The sequence below is a fragment of the Mustela lutreola genome, chromosome 9 (assembly GCF_030435805.1).
Source record: "Mustela lutreola isolate mMusLut2 chromosome 9, mMusLut2.pri, whole genome shotgun sequence".
Taxonomy (NCBI): Eukaryota; Metazoa; Chordata; class Mammalia; order Carnivora; family Mustelidae; genus Mustela; species Mustela lutreola.
Window position 1 is genome coordinate 35,934,409 of NC_081298.1, and position 17,393 is coordinate 35,951,801.

Sequence of the window (17,393 nt, forward strand, 5' to 3'; positions counted from 1 at the left end):
TGCGCTTTCCAGTTTTCCACAGCCCACACCCAGCCCTTTTCATGTTCCTGTCCTGCCCCTGTCAGCATCTAAGTTTGCAGCCCATTTCAAATGGTAAAGGAAGAATCAAGTTGCATACCGGTGGCTGTTGCATCTTCTCATTTGCAGTTTCGGTGTTGTTTTTAAAATATAATTTAAATACGGTCCTGGCTAACAAGCAGGAAGTGAACTGAATGATTCTTCGAGGATGTTGTTTGTGCTGTGATTCTGTGATCCTGTAGAATAGGCCAGTGGTTCCAAGACTCTTTTCTCATTGCACATGGTCCTACGTAGAAGTGCAGAGTTAGAATGGACCCCCCTGCAAGACAGTGAGGCCACAGAGGACATGCTTCATCTGGAGCTCGTCCCACGCTCAGGAAGTGTGAAAGTTATTGTAGAGGGGCCAGCAGTTCAAACAACCGGCTACCTCACTGAGAAGGTTTATTAAAAAATCTGTTTCTTTTATGCATATTTATTTAAAGGGGAGGGAAGGGCTTTGTAGGGAACTTTGAGTTTTATAAGTACCCAGTTCTGCCACCCCCATTATTATGCATGGTCTGGTGGAGTACCTATTGTGGGAACCATTCTTTTGAATATCATTTCATTGGTGCTTACCCATGATCTAAACACGGTTTTCATACCTAATGTTATGGGCGTACTTTCGTAAAGCAAAAAGCGGAAAAGCAGTATAGGAAAGAAATCAGAAGTGATAATTTCTCAATTTGTTTTCTTCTAATTTTTGTCTGTCTGAGAAGCTTTCTCATTCAGTGGTAAATTCTCAGATGGATCCCACAGATAGGAAAATTAATAGCACATGTGGCCAGTGGTATTGCATACAAAGTCAGTGAAATGACAGGTAGAAAAAAAAATTTTCTTAAAGAAATTTGACCTCAAGCAATAATCTTGTTTGTAGGTTTTTTGTTTTTTTTTTTTTCATGGAACTAACTAGTTTGCCCCATTTCTTTTGGCATCAAGTAGACATAGCTTTATTGTGACTCAGAGTCCAGTGCTATCCTTATTTAAGGACGTGAAATGTTATCTCAAGGGATCCTTTTTGGAGTCTCTAAATGTCTTGGGTAATAAGTGAAACTTTTAGCCCAGGACCAAATATTCCACTTACCCACCCAAATTGTTTCCCAGTTGTGGTCTTAAACTAGGATCCTATGTGTGTGTGTTCTTAAACTTATGGTAGGACTCTTGGTTCCCACAGAACAACCTCTGTCCTCAACCCCACCCATCACCAGTAATGGTGAAGATGACATTTCGGTTTATAACATGTTTCAGAAGGCCCCATCAGGGCTTTTCCGAAGTCTCCGTCTTATATGGGGAACCTCTCTGTATGTCCTATATGAAGGCATCACACTTGTGCTTTTTCTACCCTTGGCTATCTGATAAGTACAGGTATAAGTTTCCCAGTGGATTGTTTCAGAAGTAATGAGTTACAACTTTATTTTTCATGAACAAAATAGCTTTAAAATACACATATCCTTCATTTTTAAAATGCTTTCTATGTTTCGGGTCTAGTCTAGCATAGCAGACATTGTCAGTAGTTGGTAGCTATCAGCCTCTTCCTTGCTACCCTCTTATTAAATCTAAACAAGTCTTCAGATGGAGAATGAGAGCTGACTCATGACCTCAGACTGGAAACAGTCACAAGTCTGAACTAGTCCTCAGTGTGGAGCTGCTTCCAGGTAAGCATATAGTCATCTGATGGCCACCAAGTACCTTTTCTTAAATCAAGTATGAGACCACTATCCTACTTGATCACCTTTGCTAAAAATTCAAGTGTTTATAAATTTAAGATCTAATTTCTTTGAAATTAATCTTTGGGACTAAATCTTCAAGTCCTCTGTGTTCCAGACTTGGAATTACAATTACAGCATTAGTTTGAACCTGCTGTTTCCTGCAGCACTTAAAGAAGCTATCCAAATTAATAAAGGGCTGACATTATAAAAGAGCATACAGGTTGAAAATTTGTATTTAGGCAAATGAGTTTTTTTAAATTTTTTAAAGTTCAAATTCTAATTGGGGGGTCCCTCTCTAAGACAACTAGCCTGATCTCTTTTTAAAAGATCGGAGTTACGAATACAAGAAAGGGAGAGATTATTTTAGGTTACAGGAAATGTAAGATACTTAACCAAATGAAATGCATGGTCCTTGGTTGGCTTCTGATTCAAGAGGGAAAATCACTGATAACACATTTTGGGGGTAGTTTGAGAAATTTGAATATGGGCTGGTTATTTGATGGAGCCATAATATCATGCTCAGTTGTGATCTCAGTCTCTTGGTGATATAGGAAAAGGTTTTGTTATATGTGAGTCTGTGCTCACATATTTAGGAGTGAAGGGTCATGATGTCTAATTTATTTTGAAATGGTTTACCAAGGGGCACCTGAGTGGCTCATTCGGTTAAGCGTCTGCCTTTGGCTTAGGTCGTGATCCCGGGGTCCTGAGATCTCTGGAATCTCAGCCCTCTCCCTCTGCTCTTCCCTGTGGCTTGAGCTTCCTCTCTATCAAAAGAATAAATAAGATCTTAAGAAAAATGGAAATGGTTTACCAAATAGGTATATGAAATATGACAAAATATTAACCATTATTGAGTCCAGATGGCAGGGTTTGGGGTGTTCATGGCACTGTTTTTTCTACTTTTCTGGATGTTTGACAATTTTCATAATTGTGAATGATAATAATAATAATGAGGTCATCTTCGGGAGAGAGACACTGTGGGACAAAGTGGGTCTTCCTACCCTGAGGCTGCCTTGTGGTTTGGGAGAAGGCGGCTTGGCTGGAGGAGAGCCATGCAGCGCTGGGTTGAACCAGCTATGACGGGCTCACCCGTCATGCAGTCCTCATGACTCTGCAGGCCACTCAGAGACATTTTCCCAGGCTCCACGTGCTCTCAGAAGAGCTGTGGGAGAGTGCTCTGCTGCTCGGATGCACTGTCCCACAGACTTCTCTTGGCAGCCTGGGGGAGGTTCACATTGCCTTGGCTATGAGTTCCCTGGAAAACAAGGCAAGCTGGATAGTTTTACAGTAAAAACTCCATGTTGGATATTTGTTCTTGGTGCCCTGGGACTATGAAATATAACAACCCCAATGCACGACCACTCCCTTAAAAAGTATTACTCACTGGAGCACGGTACTACTTAAAACTCATCTACTGCCCTGCTAAGCCAGAATGGAATTTGTTCAACCCGTATTTGACTTTTTGTTGTTGTTTTTCCCTTTCTCTTCATGCAATCTCTGAACTTCTAATAAAGCCATTTTGGAGCAGTTTGTTTAGACAAAATGTGGAATAAAATAGCAGAACTCAGGTTCGTCCTTAAAACATACGCCCCTCTTTCTTTCTCTCATAAATACTGCTGAGTCCCTCCCCCCCACCCCCTTTTTTTTCCCCTAGAGACTTAATGCTCTTCTGTGAATGACCAGGTGAGCCAGAAGAATGTTAATGTGGTAACAAATCAGCATTTGGGGCCTCCTGGAGGTTGGGAGGTTTGTGCAAAGGTAGTAGAGCAGCAGCTCTTTACAAACAACAGGATGTCAAAGACCTGGACTGGAGACCCTTGGAGGCTGCTTGGAAGCCTGCGATGGAAATGGACTCTTGCTGGTACTGGACGTCGAGGGACATTAAGCAGTGTGGAAATATAAATTACTTCTAGAAATACACATACCTGAAGACTCCTGGTAGAAAACTGATCCCACAACAAAACTGTCCTCCTAACCCCAGTCTCTTCCTGTGTCTAACGACAGTCTTCTTAGATTTAGGGGCACCACAATAACTGGCAAGAGAGCAGACGTACTTAAATGTGATTTACAGTGGCCTCGGAGACTTGGAATGCCATTGTCAGGTGGTTTTCAAGTGAAGAGATGCTCACTATATGGTTTCTATTTTGTCCCCTAACCCCAATCTCCTCCTGACTCCAGTTCTGTGCATTTAGAACACCAGTGTTTGCAGGCTTGGAGCTTAGGCCCAGAGAAGGGAAAGGAAAAGGGCCTCCTGGATTCTTTGCCAAGTTGCTATTTAGTTTTAGAGAATAGTGGAACTTTGCTTTAGCTCTGGATAAGTACAAAATCTCAGTGGCCTGCTGAACTCTTTGAGGAAAGTTAATTACATTAAAGAGCAAAGATAAGCTTGTAGTCTTTATCACCGTCTGTTATCTGTGGATAAATGAAATACATCTCTCTAGCATTTCAAGTCAGTATATTTTAGTGGCAGTGATTTTCTCTGTTTATATATCAAAATTAGTTTGCCATGAGGACTGACACAGTATCTTTTGTGTTTAATCTCTCTTCAACCAATAAAGTTTCCTATGGCCGGTGGAATTTGGAATAAGCAGGTGCAAATGTTTTCTGCATGTTGAACTTGCCATTTCTCTTGTAGATGCCATGGCAGAGGTAGGGGGTGGGGGTGGTTTTTCCACTGGAATTATGGTGAGTGGCCAGTTTAGGGATGATTCTCTCTAGCATAATCCTATCCTGGGGGTGGAAAGGATGGGGGGAAAAAGAGTTCAGTGTTCTCCCAGTAGTTTCAGTAATCACTTACATACAATTTTCTTTAGACTGCTTTCTTTTTCTATAAAGGAAGGTGTCATATTGATACTGTTGTTTAGCCTCCTGGTAAGATTTAGTTATCACTCAAGGTGTGTCCAGACACGTGCTTTCTGAATTCAGAGCTGTAGCTTTCATAGTCAACTTCAGTTTTAGCCCCTTCCTAATAATAACATTCTATTGCTAGAGATTTTGTACAAGGAGATTTTTGAAAATCTCGATCTTAGTTACCTAGATCTGTAAGTATTAAGCATGATTTATCAACAAAGGCAGAATGACTTAGATACTGCCATTCTATTGTTATTCATGCCTTTGGAAGACTGACTTTATAATCATTACTTTGAAAATCACTAAAATTTTTCTGTATTTGTGAATTCCGGAATTTCCAAATTTGTGAATTGTTAAGGACTCCTTTCTTACAATCTCCATCCCCACCCCACAAAGAAGTAGGACAAATAAATACAGAAGTCTCTTCGACTCTCAGTGACTAAGGAATAAAGGATTCATTTTAAAGCACTCAGAATAATGCCAGTGGTGTGCATGTCTTGTTTGACATTTTATGTAGAGAATAGGCACATGATCAAAACGCGATCCATGTCAGATGTGTTAGAAAAAATGCATTTCATCTCTGTAGATCTAGAGATTATGCTGTCATAGATGTCACTCTTATTTTGCAATCCTCGTGACTAAAGCAATTGTGCTGTCAAAGCTGTAGCTTGTGTAGACAGATGTCAAACTGCAGTCACTGATGTTCTGGATCTTTCTACAGGAGAGTCTGAAGGATACTGAATGTAAAAGTGAAAACTTCTTTGTGTTTTTTTTTAATATAAAAATTATTTCAGAACAGTTATAATCATGGACTTTGCAGAATCTGGTGGTCCTGTTAGAACTTCTGGCCCTTCCAATTTCATGGTTATAATACTATCTCTGAGGCTGTCTTGGAACCTGGAGATGCTTACCCCTGGATGCTTACTCCTCTTGTGTTTCCAGAAAGGTCATCAACAGAGTAGTTTATACCTGGAGGTGGGCTGGAAGGGAAGGAAGAAAGGAGAGATGGAGGGAGGGAGGAAAGGAGAGAGAGAGGAAGAGAAGAAGGAACCATGCTGGTACTTTTTATGAAATTCGGTTGCTACCTTATGAGATGAATGGTAATGTCTCCATTTTTCAGATGGAATGTACTCCTTTACACCAGGCTTCTTTACTTAAAATTTTGTTTGTGAGACTTTTTTCTGATAGGGCCTGGAGTTGTAGTTTATTCATTTTTAGAGGTAATATAATACTTTACCGACCATGCCCCCTCTCTTTAACTGTAAATTCCAGATGTACATCTTTATAATTTGACATCTCTATACATCACAAAGTGATCACCACAGGTCTAGTTACCATTCATCATCATCCAGATAACACCCAGATAATTCTCTTCACCCTTTCACCACCCACAAACCACCCATGGTTTATTTCTGAACTCTCTATTCTGTTTTATTAATCAGTGATTCTGTCTTTGTACTAATACCACAATGTTCGATTTATTATAGCTTTGCAGTATAGTTTGAAATCAGAAAGTGTGATACCTCAAGCCTTGTTCTTCTTTCTCAAGACTGCTTGAATCTTTTCAGAATATTTTGTGGTTCCATACAAATTTTAGACATATTTGTTCTAGTTTATGAAGTATGCCACTGGAATTTTGAGCAGAAAACTTGAATAAACATTATTTCAAAGAAGATGTACAGATGGCCAACAGACACATGAAAAGATGCTTAACACCATTATTTAACAGGCAAATGACCTAACATCAAGATGACAATAACCTAACATCATTTATAATGGTTATTTTAAAAAAAAGATAAGTAATTACAAGTGATGGTGAGGACGTAGAGAAAAAGGAACTTTTGTATACTGTTAGCGAGAAGGTAAATCAGTATACCCACTATGGAAGACACAGTCGGATGCATGGGTGGCTCAGTTGGCTAAGCATATGACTTTGGCTCAGGTCATGATCCCGGGGTCCTGGGATTGAGTCCCACATTGGGCTCCTTGCTCTGTGGGGAGCCTGCATCTCTCTCAGCCTGCCACTCCCCCTGCTGGTGGTCTCTCTTTCTCTCTCTGTCTGACAAATAAATAATAAAATCTTAAAAAAAAAAAAAAAACCTGAAGAAAAGGAAATATAGTGGCCTCAAAAAATTAAGAATAGAACTATTGTATGACCCCAATATTCTACTCTGTGGTATTTATCCAAAGATATGAAAACACTAATTCGAAAAGATATATGCACACCCGTGTTTTCAGCAGCATTACTTAACAATAGCAAGATATTGAAACAACCTAGTTGTCCATCAATAGATGAATTAAAAAGGAGCAGCATATTTATTTATACAATGGACTACTACTAAAACAACAACAACAAAAAGAATGAAATCTTGCCATTTGTGACAACACAGATGGACCTTGAAGGTATTAGACTAAATGAAATAAGACAAAGAAAGACAAATGCCATATGATTTCAGTCATATGTGGAATCCAAAAAAACCAAACAAATGAACAAATAAAATAAAAACAACAGACTAGTGGTTACAGGGGATGGGGGCGTGGTTTGTGGATGGTGAAAGGGTGAAGAGAATTATCTGGGTGTTATCTGGATGATGATGATAACATTATACACATGTGATGTGTATAAATGTTGAATTATAAAGATGTACATCTGAAATTTACATTTAAAGAGAAGGGAGCATGGTTAGTGAAGTATTATATTGCCCCTAAAAATGAATAAACTACAACTCCATCCCCCCCTTTTTTTTTTAGAGAGGGGGAGCTATGTGGGAAGGAGCAGAGGGAGAAGGAAAGAGAGAATCTTAAGCAGGTTTCATGCCCAGTGCAGAGCCTGACATGGGACTCGATCTCACAATTCTGAGATCATTACCTGAGCTGAAATCAAGAGTTGGACACTAAACTGAGTGAGCCAACCAGGCACCTCTCTTCTGCTCATTTCTTAATCAGGTTGTTTGTTTGCTTTGTTGCTGTCATTGAGTTATATGAATTTTATATGTATTTTGGATATTAACCCCTTATTGGATACGTAGTTTGCAAGAAAAAATTGCTCCTACTCAGTGGGTTGCCTATTTTTTTTAGTTTTTTGTTTTGTTTTGTTTGTTTTTTGGTGGTTCCTGCACTGGGTAGAAGCTTTTAAGTTTGATCTCCAATTTGTTGACTTTCACTTTTGTTTCCCTTGTCTTTAATGTCAGATCCACAAAGATGTTACCAAAACTGATGTCAAAGACTTTAAAACTTATATTTCAGTCTTATTCAGTCTTGGAAGATTCTAGGTTTCTAGGAATTTATTAATTTCTTCCAGGTTGTCCAGTTTTTTTTGTGTATCATTTTTTCATAGTAGTCTCTTACAATCCTTGGTTGTAACTTCTCCTTTTTCTGTGTTATTGGTGTTGGTTGTAACTTCTCTTTCTGATTTTATTTGAATTCTCTCTCTCTCTCTTTTTCTTGGTTAGTGTAGCTAAGTGTTTGTTAATTTTGTTTATCTTTTCAAAGAGCCAGCTATTTATTTATTTATCCTTTTTTTCCTATTGCCTTTTTAGTCTCTGTTTCTCCTCTGGTCACTATGTCCTTTCTTCTGTTAATTTTGGTCCTTGTTTGTTCTTCTTTCGTGATTCCTTTAGGTGTAAAATTAGATTGTTTATTTGAGATTTTTCGTATTTCTTGAGGTAGCCCTTATTGCTATAAACTTCCCTCATAGAACTGCTTTTACTGCATCCCATATATTTGGTATTTCCTATTTTTATTTTCACTTGTCTATGGATTTTTTTCTTTTACTTCTCCTTTGTTTCTTTTAATGACCCATTGGTTGTTCAGTAGCATGTTGTTTAATTTCCAAGTTTTCATGTTTGTTTGTTTGTTTTCTCCATTTTCTTCTTCTAATTAATTCCTAGCTTCATACCAGTTTGCTTGGAAAAGATGCTTGATACAATTTAACTATTGTTGAAATTATTGAACTTGTTTTATGGCCAATCTGTGATCCAAACTGGATACATTTCCTGTACACTTGAGAAAATGTATTCTGCTTTTGGATAGAATGTTTTCTATATATTTGTTAAGTCTATCTGGTCTAATGTGTTTGAAACTGATGTTTCTATATTGAGTTATTGCTGTTGTTGTTGTTGTCTAGATAATTTATCCATTGACAACAGTGGGATATTATACTCTCCTAGTGTTACTATATTGATTTCAATTTCTCTCTTTAAGTCTGTTAATATTTTCTTTATATATTTTAGTTCTCCCCTGTCTGGTGCATATATATTTATAAATGTTATATTTTCTTGTTAGATTGACCTCTTTATGTAATGCCTTCTTTTTAAGATTTTATTTATTTATTTGATAGAGAGAGATCACAAGTAGGCAGAGCAGGAGGGTGGGAGTGGGGGGAGGGAAGCAGGCTCCCTGCTGAGCAGAGAGCCTGATGTGGGGCTCAGTATCAGGACCCTGCAATCATGACCTGAGTCTAAGGCAGAGGTTTAACCTGCTGAGCCACCCAGGCGCCCCTGTAATGCCCTCTTTGGTTTTTTAATTCAATCTTTGTTCTGAAGTTTATTTTGTTTGAAAATGAGCATAATTTCAGCATTCTTTTCATTTCCATTTTCATGGACTGTCTTTTTCTGTCCTTTCAGTCTTTGTGTTCTTACTTCTGAAGTGAATATCTTGTAGGCAGCATATAGATGGGTCTTGGTTTGTTTTTGTTTTTGTTTTGTTTTGTTTTTTAATCTGCTTTGCACTCTGTGTCTTTTTACTGATGATTTTAAACCATTTACATTTAAAATATACATAAGTATATACTTACTGCCATTTCCTTCATTATTTTCTTATTTTTGTAGTTCCTTTCTGTTCCTTTTTTCTCTTTCTCTCTTCCTTTGTGGTTTGGTAACTTTCTTGAGTGTTATGTTTAGCTTCCTTTCTCATTTTCTTTTGTGTATTTACTATATACTTCTTCCCTTGTGGTAACCATGAGGTTCACATAAAATATCATATATAAATAGCAGCTTGTTTTAGGCTCATAGAAACTTAATTTTAAATACATTTCAAAGCCTTACCTTATTACCCTTCGCCATGTTTTATAGTTTTTGATGACACATTTTGCATCTTTTTACTTTATACTGCCCTTAACTAATTATTGTAGTTTGAGGGAATTTTACTATGTTTTTCTTTCAGCTTTCACGCTTGTTTTACAGGCAATTCTTCACTACCTTTGTTATACATTTTCCTTTTCCAGTGAGATTTTTAAACTTTATTCATATATATATATGTGTGTGTGTGTGTGTGTGTGTGAGAGAGAGAACATATATAATAGATGTTAATTATGAATATATAATATATTAATTATAACCAAATATATATTTTCTAATATTTTTAACCAAATATATATATTTGGTTATAATGAATAGTGCAATTTCTCTTTGCCTTAAAGAAGGGCCTTTAGCATTTCTCATAGGGCCATTATAGTGGTGATGAATCCTATACCTTTTGCTTATCAGGAAAACTCTTAATCTCTCCTCCAGTTTGGGATGATAACCTTAAGGGGGAGAGAATACTTGGTTGAATTTATTGTACAGATAAAGCATCTGAGGTACTTCAGGGACTGGAGACCATTCCAGCCAGGTGCTCTGGCCAGGCTAGAGGAGCTCAGATTGTAATATTTAACCTTTCCTTTCAAGTTAGTCCCACTATTGATTCCTTTTATTCTTTCATTTGGTAAATAGTTATTAAACACATACTATATCATAGGCATTGGGGAGCTAATAGGATTTAGTGGCGAGCAAGTTGATAGTCTAATGATTTCCTCTTTCACTTTGCAGGTTATGGCTTTCAAATCACAGCCTATTTCCTCAAGAGAGGGTTACACCTTTACTGTTTCAAGGGTTCACAGAGTACTGGTAAGAAACTGATTTCTTTAGTTGTCAGGCATTTTGCACTATTAACTTGCACTAGAGAAGGAATGAAAATTAAGGAATGAAGATTTCAACTTGCTTAATTACCTTTGTGAAATTGAAGTACTAATTAAGACTATTTCTAAATATTTGTGATTTTTGTTTTGTTTTGTTTTTCAATTTTCACTGATTTACTGCCTCTCTGAGAACTATGAGCTGAACCACATTATGCTTCATTCTCCTGCTGCATCTCAGCACTTTCATTGAGCTTCTAGAATGATTTGAGAGGCAGTTAAACTATGAATCACTTCATCTTTGTCTGTGCACACCAATTCCCTGGGATACAGAGCAAGTGTGTACACGAGAAAATGCTTTCCCAGTCCAGAGCTGTCAGAGCCTTTCTTAGGTGTGTGACAAGGCCAGCTTCCCTCCTCATTTCCCCAAGTCAAGAAGTCCACTGGGGAACTGATGTCAAACACGTCCAGCCAACAACAATAAAGTCAGATGCTAATGACAATTCTCCAAGCTGATCTGAGCATTGGAAAGAAAATCTAACTGAACTTCCTTGGATGATTTTAATATATAAGATATGAAACAGGGACTTTGAAAATAAACTGTGTGGAGATTTGCTCTTGGAATCTTAACAATGATCTGCACTTTTTAAACTTAAAGTGTCAATCAAATATATTACTCTTTTAAAATATATATATATATATATATATATATATATATATATATATATATATATATATATATCTTAATGGGACTTTCAACTGTGTTCAGTTCTCTTAGTAAAATAAGCCTGTCTATTAAAATGAAGACTAGCTACTCTGTATGGTAAAGATTGTTATTGCCTAAATCTTCACTTTATTTAAATATTAAATATTAAAACAATAAAAATTCCAGTTATGACCTAAGCAAAGAAAAGGTGTGCAGACGTTGCTTTCTATTTATACAATACCTGGCCCCCAAATGTTCAAAATTCATCATTCTAGCATTCTTATTTTTCAGAGGAAGAAGTGGAAAGACAAATCAGGGAAATTATTGGATAGAATTGATCATTTTGAATTTGAATTCTGATCTACTGAGTTGTAGTTCAATTTTATGGTTTTCGGCAAGAGGCAGATAATGAATTCTGTGACTCAGTTCCTCCTTCCTGAGAGTGAGAAGCAGGCTACTTACCACTTATCTCATTAAGAAATTTTAAGAATTAAGGTGCCTGAGCGGCCCAGTTGGTTAAGCACCTGACTTTGGCTCAGGTCATGATCTCGAGATCCTGGGATTGAGCCCTGTGCTCAGCAGGGAGTCTGCTGCTCCTTCTCCCTTTCCCTCTGCCCCTTCCCCTGCTCTTGCATGCATGCATGCTCTCTCTCTCTCTCTCTCTCAAATAAATAAAATCTTTTTTTTTTTTTTTAAAGAAATTTTAACAATTAGTAAATAAGGATGCCTGGGTGGCTCGGTCAGTTAAGCATCTGCTTCAGCTCAGGTCATGATCTCTGGATCCTAGAATCAGCCCTGCATCAGGCTCCCAGCTCAGTGGGGATCCTGCTTCTCCTTCTCCCTCTGTTGCTCCCCCTACTTGTACTCTCTCTTTCCTCCTCTCCCTCTGTCAAGTAAATAACTAAATAACTAATCTTAAAAAAAAAAAAAGAATGAATGAATAGATATTAATGACTTCTATTTTATTTATTTTTGGCTTTTCAAAGTCCTTCCCTAGTCTCCTAACCAGATAAAACATCTGTAAGAGGTCAGAGTTTCACAGCACGCTTTCTGGAAGGGGGATTTCTACATGAGGAGGACTAGTGGGGGTAAGACCAGAGTGACAGGTTAGGTTCCACTCAGGGAAGTGTGTAGGTCATGTGGTAGATACTGAGAATGGGGTTTTGAGGAGGATAAATGGAGCTGGGGTTTTTTTGGTTTTGTTTTTTGTTTTTTGTTGTTGTTGTTGTTTGTTTGTTTTTTAGAGCTGGTAACCTGCTTGCACTGAGTAGGATGAAATAGAATAGGGAAGAGTGATCACCAAGGACACAGCAGTGATCTAGGGGCGGGGTAAGGAGATGGCTCTTACTAGAACATCAACTCATTAGGCCTTTGGTGTAATTTAACCTAGCCAGGTGGTATGGTGTTAATTCTGTTTAAGTTGTGCATCTGTGTAATCAACACCTTCACACTTGGCTCCTGAGTATATCAGGCTAAGAGGCGTTATTGCCTCAGTCAGTCCCTCACGTTGTCAGCCATTGTTGGAAATGAGCAATGTGTGTAAAAGGCTTCACTTACCGATTCATACCATCCCTCTGTAAAAATATTGGTCATCTTAAAGGGAGGTTTTCTCTTTTAGAAAAAATGGCTTTGTGTTAATCAGTATGATACATGTGTATTATAAAAATATTAGAGCAGTACAACCAAGTATAAAGAAGGGAGAAGATCCTCACCACCCACCCAGAATACACATTATTAGCATCAGCTAAACATCACTCCAGAGATAGTTGGAGGCTGCATACGTGAATGTGGATGGATAGACAAATGAGAGAGGAGAAAAGATACAGATGGCATTTACCACTTCATATTCTTTCTTTCACTGAATGTTGGGGCATCCAGTTCTGTGATTCCTTCAGCCTTTTCCTCCCGAAAGTCAATTGTTTTGCTTTAAGAAGTTGTAATGATTAGTGTGACTGTAGTGTAATTGTATCAACTGTGCTATCGCATGTTTTACTATTTCCTTATTATTCCTGTTAAGGACACTGCTATTTCCATAGCCTGATTCAGATTGGGAATCTGCCCTTCAGTTTAGGGGACGGATCTAAGACCAGATGACCAAAGAGAAGACAATTAAAGTAATTAGTTAGAATGTCAATGAGTTTTCAGATTTTAATCTTCTATCTTTCTCTTCCTCCTCTTGTATAAATCCGCACAATCATTAGAGAACGTTGATCCTATTTCCCAAATGTGAGTTCTGGTCAGAGAACAGCAAACTGACACAGGGGGAGGGCTGCAAGGGCCCTGCCTGGGGGTTTGAAGGGATATAACATAATGGTCCAGGGGCTCAGGTGGACCAATTTGCAACCTCCTGGGTGCTCCCCAGAGCTCTGTGCTTGCCCCGCCCTGCTGAGGGCAAACACTGAAAGGTGAGGAGAAGAGACATGTGTCTTATACATACATGCTTATGACTAGAACAGAAAATTCTGGGACCAAGTATTTCTCTGGTCATAGATTTTTGATGCCTTTAGTAATTTTATTTTCTTCATTTTGTGCAGAACTCCGTGTATTTCCTGACAGATTTGTGGTCTGTGTAAGTCAGCTTTCGTTCAGTCATGATCTTTTGGCAAGTCAGAATGAAGAATTGGTATGTACAAAAACATTCTGTAAATAAGTCCACTTAAATGACAACTTAAAAATTGAAAAAGTACTGTCTTCAGTTTTCATTTGGTTATCCAGCATTCAGTGCATGTTTTAGGGGATGAAAAATATCCTACCTATTGCATGGTAATATTAACTGATGTGTTTTGGTTTGTTTGCTTTTATTTTCTTGTTCTGAAGACCCGTTGAAAATTTAGTTTGATCAACCATATCTTTTCTACATCAATGTTACATGAGAAAGCAACATCTCACAAAAACTGTGATGATGCTTATGATAATATTCAAATGAGATAAAGTAAAATCTTTCAGTGAAATGAAGCAAAATCCATATATATTTCTGCTAGAAGCTTTCATTGGGGTCAGTGGCTTTTGAATTTTATTCCATGGTGAATCACTGACATTTTCATGAGAATCAGTACTTTTCCCCAGTGTGTTGTTTCTTTGCTGATAGGGCTTGTTTTCTGTCTCTTTTCTCAGGCTTAGTCTCAAGCCTCATCAGGTCCTTGTTTCATTTGTGTTTTGTTGGAGTTCTCAGTGCAGATAAATAGAGAAAACTTATCCACACTATGGTAGCTTTGAGCTTTGTCTTTTCAGCTTAACATACACACTTAAGAGAGTCTACTTGGGTGTGTGTGTGTGTGTTGTGCTGCAGCCACAGTCCACAATCTAAACTTACCACTGTATAATTTTTTTTCATATTTTTGGATATATTACTTGAACTTTAACCTAGCAGATACGAAACCTGGACATGAAGTATGACATGATTGTTATGCTTCTAAAATAATTTATGGGGATATTAGATGACCCCTTATGTTTATTATTTTTTAATCTATATGAAATGTGAAATTTGGGCCACCTGGTCTAAAATCAGCTTCTTAGCTCATCTTAAATAAATGCTAGAAGGGTGAATAGGGACTTGGGAAAAGTAGAGAGCAGACAAGCTTTTGTTTGGAGCAGATGATCCCTTTGGAAAAGCCAGTGGGATCCTTATTTCTTCATGTATCAATTAAATGGCATAAATGAAGCAAATTTAGCGAAAAGTATTCAAAGTGTATTCTTTGAAATGTTCCCAGGATGTTAGAGTTGTCTTAGTAAATTAATAAATACTAAAGTAGTAACGTTGTTAGTAAACAACTATAATACAACTTAACTGATTCTCAGAGCAGTGAAGAGATTGATCTGTGGTTTAAGAAAACAGTTAACTCTACCAGGAAGTGTCCCTGCTTCAGATGGAATACAGAAGAAATTAGATCTTTTATGATATGTAATATTAATACTTTATATCTTAAATGATTAAGGCTGAGTTAAAACATTTCAATACAAATGAAATACTATCCTCCTTTGGGGCACTGGTCTTTATATGGGTCTGAGTTTTCTATAACTGCTGTCATAGAAATCCTGTAATCTAGAGGACTTCGTAAATGTTAAGTTTTCATTCTGAAGAGTTGACTAGTCTCAGCCTTTTACATAAGCCCGTTCAGTTTTCCTATCCTCAGTACGTTGTGACTTGTAGTGATTAACGCTATCAGAGTTCCTATCACCAGGGTCCTTCATTGTTTTCAGTGACTCTCTACGGATGTGCTCCGTCTCTGGCTCTGCTGCCGCTCCACTCCCCCACCTCTGACTGTGCCTTCAGGAACACACGCTTCCCAGCCACACACATGGGAGTCAGCTAACACGTAGCACCGCTAACCAGGTCCCTCCCTGGACACAGGCTCTGTGCACCCCTTTCTCCTTTCAGGCCCCCAGTCCACCACTTCCTTAAGCTTGTTGTCCCTAGAAATGGTGAACTATCCAGGCCTACCCAGGGCCTTCCTGCAAAATGCCCATCAGGCCAAAAACATGGTCCTTCTACCACAGATGCCTTGGAGCTCTCACCTCACTGATGTTGGACCTCTGCAGAGCCTACTTGTCTCAGCCATGTGAGGCTCAGTAAACCATCCTTCCTTCCCAGAATTGCCTTCTGTGTCAGAGAAGACAGGCATACTCCTCATTATGTACTTCAAATGCCCAAAGCCAGTGATACCTGGCTCTCGTGTGCATATTCCTTGAACTTCTGGAAAGCCTTGACATCTTTATCCCTTCACACTGGTATTTGCCAAAGGGCAGGATCCATCTCATTTCCATTGGTGGTTATTCTCCGGGAATGTCTGACTGGGCAAGGACTGGGAAATCGGCTTCCTAAATAGCCGTATTGGAGATGTGTTTTTGTCACTAAACATCAGTGAGTTTCCTCTAAGTGTTTACTGTACTCAGTCTGCCATGGCCCCTAAAGTGATGGGGGAGTAAGCCAGTACCCAGGCAACAAACAGCCTGGGCACCCGTCTTGTGCCTCAAGTAGCAGATTCCTTTTCTTCTTCCTACTTCTTTTTTCTTTTTTCTTTTTGGTTCCTCAGTGTCTAAATGACAGTTGGTTAGGAAAGCTGGGAGTGCCTGTTCAGCACTGCTCTGCCAAGGGGCGTCTTCCAGCCTGTATTGAAGGAAGCCGGCTGCACATAGTGCCCTGGTTCCTGAAGGTGGCTACACAAAAGGACTGCTGTTCCAGATCGAATGCTACAAAGGGAGTAATCTCCCTCCCTTGAAGGGCAGAGCAGGTGCAGCCATGCCACCCCCTCGTGTCCTCCCCCAACACCAGGGAGGTCTGTTACCCCAGCGTCAGCATTGCGGCCCCCCCTCCCCCCAGCCCTGCAAGGGGCGTTAGTGCCCGGAGATGCTCCTTGTTGCGACAGCTCTGCACCGAGTGCCCATGTGCTGGGGATGTGGGAATTGGGATGTGTGCTTTGGGAAGAAAGGGCATTATTATGAGATGAGTCACTGTATTTTTCTTACTACAGTTTCTCATAAGAAATCTCAAGGCCCTTGTAGCCTCAGTGTTTGACCTATTGCTAGGAATGGAGCTAGGAAGTCTTTCTGAGGGTTTTTACCTTTTGTTTTGTTTTGTGCCGTTTGTTCTCCCTTACCTTTGTTTCTCCTGAGAAGTACAAAGAGCATAAAGTAAATTTTGATGGCACTGTTATAGTCCATTTCAACGATATTGTCATGTATTTACAAACCCAGTTCCCTATATCGAGGCTGTTTTTTTTCCCTCAAAGGTAAAGCTCTGGGGCTTTGGGAAATTAAAAATTATTTATTATTTGTATTATTTTTTAATTAAAGTGAATAGCCAAAAATCACCAAAGTAATTACAAAGTAATAACTTTATTGTGGAAATGGAACTCTGTATATATCTGGGACATTTCAGGGTCAGCACAAAGCTATTATCTCATAGAGCATTGGTTACAGGCACTCCTACCCTTCGGAGATCTTTCCCATCTGTTCTAACCATCACACTTGAACGTAATTTGCTGGGTGCTGGCTCTGTGCCAGGAGCTTGAGTAGGCACTGGGGAAACAGAATAAAAAAAAAAAAGAAAGAAAGAAAGTGGAGCTTGTAGTCTGCCTTCAAGGAGCTTGTAGTCTGCCAAATCAGGGGCACTGAACGTTACCCTGGTGACCTAAAAAAAAAAAAAATGTAATTCAAATAGAGCTTCCCTTTTTCTTAAAGA

At 38.7% G+C, this 17,393-nt stretch overlaps 1 protein-coding gene across 1 annotated transcript in view; it reads left to right on the forward strand.

Moving 5' to 3' along the window:
• SLX4IP (SLX4 interacting protein) overlaps positions 1-17,393 on the forward strand; it is a 183,207-nt gene that overhangs the window by 146,049 nt on the left and 19,765 nt on the right. The window contains 2 exon segments of the mRNA XM_059134031.1: positions 10,421-10,498; positions 13,747-13,835. Of these exon segments, the coding sequence (XP_058990014.1) occupies positions 10,421-10,498; positions 13,747-13,835 (167 nt within the window).